Source organism: Chinchilla lanigera, unplaced genomic scaffold (assembly GCF_000276665.1).
Source record: "Chinchilla lanigera isolate Chin_1 unplaced genomic scaffold, ChiLan1.0 scaffold00086, whole genome shotgun sequence".
NCBI classification, from domain to species: domain Eukaryota; kingdom Metazoa; phylum Chordata; class Mammalia; order Rodentia; family Chinchillidae; genus Chinchilla; species Chinchilla lanigera.
Genome location: NW_004955487.1, coordinates 3,943,669 through 3,950,975, shown reverse-complemented (window position 1 = coordinate 3,950,975; position 7,307 = coordinate 3,943,669). Strand labels below are relative to the sequence as shown.

At 48.1% G+C, this 7,307-nt stretch overlaps 1 protein-coding gene across 1 annotated transcript in view; it reads right to left on the bottom strand.

Annotated features, from left to right (window-relative positions):
• Tssc1 (tumor suppressing subtransferable candidate 1) overlaps positions 1 to 7,307 on the bottom strand; it is a 94,282-nt gene that overhangs the window by 8,775 nt on the left and 78,200 nt on the right. The window contains exon 5 of the mRNA XM_005404376.2: positions 7,063 to 7,162. Coding sequence (XP_005404433.1) covers positions 7,063 to 7,162 — 100 coding nt within the window. The remainder of the gene's footprint in view (positions 1 to 7,062; positions 7,163 to 7,307) is intronic.

Genomic DNA, 7,307 nt, shown 5'->3' with positions numbered 1-7,307 from the left:
GGGACAGAAGGAGGAAGGGAGAGGAGGAAAGAAGGAATGAAGGAACAGAGGAATAGAGGAATAGAGGAAGGGAGGAAGGGAAGAAGGAAGGAAGGAAGGAAGGAAGGAAGGAAGGAAGGAAGGAAGGAAGGAAGGAAGGAAGGAAGGAAGGAAGACCCTGCACCTGACCCCAGCTCTGCCTCTTGAGTTCTCGAGTCTCTCCGAGGCTCGGTCTTCTCTCTTGTAATTCGTATGTACAACCAAGGTATTAAGCACAGGGTCATAGTGCAGGGTAACAAGGATTAAATGAGGTAATGTATGTTGGGTGGCTGGGTGACACCAGGCACATGGGAGATAGCCACAAAAGCCTGGGCATGAGGCAAAGACTAATGCTGTCCTCTGAAATACACAGTAGGTGCAGCATCTCTGTGGTCAGATGCAGGTGGAGGAATTGGAAGTCACCGGAGAATCCTCGAGGCCTGTTGCTACCTTCAGGACTTCAGAGGAAAGGATCTGGTGAGGACCAGGCTCATATGCCAGGACACCAGCTGCCATGGTGCCTATTTGGACAGCAGAGTTGTCCTTGTTCTGGAGAAAGGGCAGAGGTGAGTCCTGCCAGGGTCATAGGACACCAGGATCATGCGGGTGGCACTGCACATCCGGTCACATGGGACACACAGACCCAACGGGGCTAGGATTGCTCTGCACATCATTAAGGGCGCTGGGCCCCTGGGAAGGAAGAGTAGCACCAAAACCTCTGCTTCTGGAAGCAGGCTGTGTCCCAGAACTATGAATGCAGTGTGACCTTGGTCCCACACTAACAATAGGGGGCAGGATGTGAATGCAGATATGTACATTTTTCCCAAGATGCACTTGGATATAAAATTTATTCCTGTGACACCAACTAGACACATGAGAACTGTCAAAGAGGTGGCCTAATATGGTCAGTTCTTTGGATGGGGAAAAATACCTTTCACAGAGAAAAGCACAGCGACAGTGACAGTGCACAGTGTCCTTCACGTCTGAGCTGGGACCTGCTCATCACCTGCTGGCTTTGGGGATGGCCACTTCACCATAAGACCAACACACATGGCTTTCTGGTACCTCAAATCCATTCCTCTGTACTTGCCTCTGCACTGGGATCTTCTTGGTGACTGTCATCAATAGTCCAGCTTTGAAGATCTTATATTACAGCCACCACATCCATGCATGCTCCATCTATCCAAGAACCCACACATCCATCCCTCCATGCACATATGCACCCACCCCTCATCCATTTGTCCATTCACCCATGCACCCATGTATCCACCCATCCCTCATCTACCTATCCATGTACCCAGGCATCTATCCAGACATCCATCTATCCATATACCCATGCATCCATCCACACATCTATCCATGCACCCATGCACCCATCTGCACATCATGGACCCATGTATCCATTTACGCAGCATGGACCAATGCATCTATCCACACATCCATCTATCCACATACTCACACATCCATCCACACATCTATCCATGAACCCATGCACTCATCCACACATCATGGACCCATGCATCCATTCATGCACCCATGGACCCATACATCTATCCACACAACAATCCATGCATCCATCCATGCACTCATGCATGCATACATCCACATGTCATGTACCATGCATCCATCTATACACCCATGCATCCATCCACACACCCATGTACCCATCCAGGCATCCATGGACCCATCCATTGATCTACAGATCTACCCTTATATCCATTCATGTATACACGGATCCGTGCATCCATCTACACATTTACCCATGCATCCATTCATACGTCCATCCATGCACGCAGGGGCCCATGCATCTATCCACATGTCCACTGTTATGGTTAATATCTGGATGTCCCCCCAAAGTGACATGTATGCAAAGGCAGGACTTGTGGATGGTGAATGGATGATGGGATGCTACAGCTAGCTTGGTACTGACAGGAGGATGCTGGTCAGATGAGGGTCACTGGGGGCATGCCCTAGTAGGGTGTATCTTCCTATTCCTTTCTTCACTCTCTGCTCCCTGAATGCCAAGAGGAGAGCTGCTCAGGTCCTTCCACCCTGCTACCCAGCCTTGGAGCCAGCTAACTATGGACTAAAACCCACACAAATGTGAGCCAAAATAAACCTCTGCTCCTTTAAATTGTGGAGACTGGGTACTGTGTCTCAGTGATGAGGAAAGTGACTAAGACATCCACGTACCCATGTATCTACCATCCCCACACCCATGCATCCACCCACACATCCACCCATGCACACATGTACTGAGACATCTGTCCAGGCAGCCATCCAGGCATCCACAAATGCATCTTGCATCAGTCTATCCATCCATTTACCCACCTACTCACCCTTCTACCCAATATGTATCTATCCACCCACTCCTTCTTCTATCCAACAGGTGTATACCAAGGGCTTGCCAGGGGCCAGGCTCTGTGAGGGACGCTACTCACACAGAATTCTGTTGTAAGATTCTCATGATGCCTAATTTATAGATGTGGACACTGCCCAGAGCATCCTGTTTAAAAAGCTGCAGAAATGGGCCTTGACCCTGAAGGCTACAGTACCTACTTGACCACAGGAGTCCCTGCTGCCTCTGAACCTCTCCTGTCTCAGCCTCCTGTGCCCGTTCACCTCCACCATTGGCCCACACCTGTCCCAGGCTGTTAAGGTGAAGGCACACTTTGAATAAAAGTATCACTTCTTGCAGAGCTGCAGAATCCTCCTTCACTTCCACGTGCCTTCCTGTCTCATCCGCCAAGAAGTATGCAGTTATGCAGTCTGCATTTTGGCTCCAAGGGCTTCAAACACTGGTGAGCAATGGCAATGTATTGAAAAGGTACTAATTAGCCCTCCTCCCAAGTGTGCCCACTGACCACCTGTCACATCAGCCTGGCCTCAGCATCCCAGGGCCCTCAGGCTGGCTTTGCACAGCCCCAGCTCCACCCCAGGTCCCATGGGAAAGGGACAGGAAGCAGGGCCCAATAGGGACCTGGTGAGGACACCCATGCTAGGCCCTTTCTCTACTTAGACCAGAGTTTCCACATCATCAGGGTCTTAGACACTAAAATGGGAGGAGAGGACAAGAGGAGGAATGGTGACCTTCAGGAACATCTGCTGCCCAGGAGGTGGTGTGGATACCTGTCTCTCTGTTCCTGCCACTATGGACAAAAACTTGGGTGAGACAAGTAACATGCAAGATGATTCTGAGAAGAGGAAGAAGTGGATGAACGGGCACGAGGAGCCACATGGCTCATCCTGGGTTCTCCTTCTGCCTTTCTCACCCCAGACTTAAGAGCTGCAGAAGCAACAACCAGGAAAACCAACAGTTCAGACCCAGAAAAGCCCCAGGGAGGGAGAGCTGCTGCCTCAGAACTCAGCAGCCAGAAAAAGAGAAAACCTAATGACCATAGCTCTACTCTTGGCAAACACGGAGAAAGTCTGTCCATCTCCACTGGGGATGGCAAGGGCCATGTGGGGGCCTGGACTCCTGTCCTCGCCTAGCCATGAGGAGGCCTCTGCACCCTGCTGGGAGGTGTCTCGTGAGTCTCCAGAGACCTCCTTCCCACTACCATGGACCACAAAGTGCAACGGAATACGAGAGAATTGTCAGAAAAAAATGCAGGACAGTGATAGGAGGAAACTGGAAATGGCTTCCAGCTGCAGAACACTACTCAGGGGGACAAAGAACTGAGCTCCGGAGCCAGAAGCCACAGAGAAGCTGAGCGCATGTGGCTCCGTGAGGAAAGCTGGACTCAAAAGGCTCTGTCCCTGAGATTCACACTGCGCTGGGTGCTGACGTCGGGTCTGCACAGCTCACCCAGTGGGACAGGTGTGCCACGCTGTGGCCGCAGCAGTGGGGATGCAGGATCCGGGAGGCTGTGCCGCTGGGCAGGGAGATGGGAAACCTCAGCCCCACACACTCAGCTCTGCTGTGAACCTCAAGCCACTCCACACACTAAAGTCTGCTTTTAAAAAATGGAAAAGCGCTGTTCTGCAAAAGATGCCACTAGGTAAAAAGTGATGGAAGAAAGAATAATTCCAGCCATGACTGCATCAGGGAGCAGGGGCTTCTGGGAAGGAAAGTCTCCCACTTCAAATTCGGGTCAGAAAATCTCTAACAATGCTATATCCCAGAAACACATCTGTCCTTTCAGAGAGACGCTGCTGTGTGTGAATGTTGCCAGGCAGACAATGTCCCCTGGATTCCATCTTTGAGGAACTCCTGTGCCCTGTGTGGACAGATGCCATCTGTGTCCTCAGTCACTGAGAGCTGGGGGACACAGAGGTGAACAGGGAGGCTGTCCCCTCTGCCTTCCTTGGGTCCCCGGACCCCAGAGAACCTCCCACTCTCCGCCTCCTAGGTGCTCTGCTAATGATTATAAATGGCAAACAGTCTCCAATTTAATTGCAAAAGCTAATGATGCAGGGAGCATAAGATTAGATTCACCACAGAAGGCAATATCCTCAAACAATAAAAAAAATGAGAAGCCAGAGTGAGGAGGCCGAAATCGATGGGAAGGTTCTGTATTAAATACCATAGCAGAGGGGCGCAGAGGGATATTGACAGAACTGCTGACAGCGGATAAAAAAGGAGGAGAGAAAACTAAATTGATCTCTGTAGAAGATAAGTTACAGATTAATCGCCCTACCATGAAATGCTTTGGAGATGACCTGGGTGTGCAGACACATTCGCTGCCTGATTACAGAGCAGGACAGTGAAGGCGGGCAAGTGCCACCACGCCCGGCACACCAGAGCAGGACCTGGGTCTCTCTCGAGCACCCTGCCTCAGCACTGTGTGACCACAGTGCAGTCGGCTCTGCTGTTCCTCAAGTGGCGCCCCAAAGCCTGGCATGAGCTGCATGTGACAGGACAGCATTTCTCCTCTTTCCGAAGCTTCCAGCAGCTTCCAGCTGGAGGGAGGGGCTGGTGGGCTCCCACGGCCAGAATTTGACAGACTCTGGAAGGCAGGTCCCCAGTGTATCCTTGGCCCTCCACCTGCAGGTGTCCCTGAGCTGATCTCACAACTGAGTCTCCTTCAAGCATCCTGCTCTACCTTGAAAACTTATGTAGAACTTGGGTTCTACTTCATGCTATGAAAATCTAGCGGGTTTTTTCTTTCTTTTTCTTTTCATTTTCTTCTTTTTTTTTTGGTCCTTTTCAGACAAGGTTTTCACTATGCAGTTAGGGTAGCTTTGAACTCATTTTATATCCCAGGCTGGCCTTGAACTTGCAGCAATTCTCTTGTCTCAGCCTTCCGAGTGCTGGGATTACAGGCATGTGCTGCCACACCCAGCCTAGGATGATTGCAAAATAAAAATGAGTTTTCCTTAAACACTATCAGCACCCTAGAAAAACAGGCCAATTCTCAGTTTTTCATGAAGGGCTGTGACTGTTCAACTTTTAAACTTTAACAAGTCACTTAATATTTTAAAAAGTCCAACTTCTATGCCACATATTAATAATGACCAATCATTACTCATGTCATCTCTTTAACACAGAAGGTTGAGGGCAGGATTTATTAATACTGTAAAGCATCACAAGGGAAAAAGCTAAGTAAGCATCATAGTAGCAAATAAATATAATGCAAGACTGCCAGTAAAGAAATCTACCTGACAGATACGACTCTCAGTTCCCTGAGACCAGTAGGGGTGATGGGGCCCTTGAACACAGGAAATTAGGAGGTCTCATTTCAAGTTCTCAATATTTCTTTTTCCTGAAGTTGTAACTTTGGCGCAAACAAATGCAGTGCAATTATGAATGCATGTTTCAAAAAATACATTTTCAAAGAGAAAATTTTACAGGCTAGGCAACTTAGTGACTTAGAGAGACCTGTCTCAAAATGAAAGGGCTGGGGATGCAGCTCAGTGAGAAGGCCCTAGGTTTAATCTCCGGTACCACACACATACACACAAAAGTCAGGCGTAGTGGTACAAAGACATAAACCCAGCACTGGGGAGGTTAAGGCAGGAAGATTATAGCAAGTTTTAGGCAGCCTGGGCTACAGGAGTTCAAGCTCAGCCTGAACTAGATAGCAAGATCCTATTTAAAAAATCAAAATGCAAAAGAAAATTTTAAGGGCTCAAAAATACATACCAGTATCTACTCTATGGAAGACAACATATTCAAAATGATGAATAATTATTTTTATGACTCAGGCAAATACAGTAAAAAGCTAGCTAACTTTGTGAAGTTAATATTTTATATGTGCTTCTACTTGAAAGTGTGATATTGGCAAAATATACATTAACCACTTACCAGTTCAATTATTTAAATACAGAATAACCAAAATTTGCATATATTTCTTCATTAATTTTTTTTTTCTTGTCTTTTTGAGACAGGGTCTCTCTAAGAAGTTCAGGCTCGCCTTGAGCTCACTTTGTAGCCCAGGCTGGTCTCAAACTCGAAACGATGCTCCTGCCTCAGCCTCAAGTGCTGGGAATACAGACATGCGCTACTGCACCTGGCTTTCATTAATTTTTACAATATAACAGGAAATATAAAAATTTTATCAAATTTATTGAATACAAGAATTGACTGGTTGAAATGATGCTTGAGTGATTCACAAGACAGTCAGTATGAAAACAAACACACTGCCTGAGTAATACTTGGGGGAAACTGTTAAGTGGTTAAAACGCCACTTATCGTATAACCATGTATGGTAGTGCATGCCTATAATCCCAGCACTCTGGGCAGCTGAGGCAGGAAGATTGTAATTTCAAGCCCAGCCTGGGCAACTTAGTAACTTTGTGCTCAACATAAAAAAATAAACACGGTTGGGGAATGCACCTCAGTGCAAAGGCCCTGAGTTCAATCCCCAGTCCCGGAGGAAAAAAAAATCATTAAAAGGATAGTAGACTTCTGGATGCACTAAGCCCCTTGCATAAGTCAGGGACAGGTGCAGCCCTGTCAGCTAGGCCTGTGCGGTATCTCACAGGGCTCCTTGCTTTCATGGGGGACCCTTAAACACATGCAAATCAAGAAGCATATTCTGAATTTCACCCAAAGGTCCAATTCCAAAGCAAAGCCCCCATCCCTGCCATTGCCCTGCTTACCACAGCCTGGCTGGAGCTTTCCTGGAGGTCCCAGAGCAGGATGTGGTTATCGGCCAAAGTAATGACTTTCTTTCCATCTCCCATCGGCTCCCAAGTGACGCTGAGAGGAAGAGAAACGCCAAGGATCAACAGGAACAAGGCCCAGAGTCACTGCAAGTGCTTGCCTACCTGCCTCTCAGAGCACTGTGGCTGATGTCATGATGACTGCTGCTGCGGACTGAATTGTATCCCCCATATTCTCACGT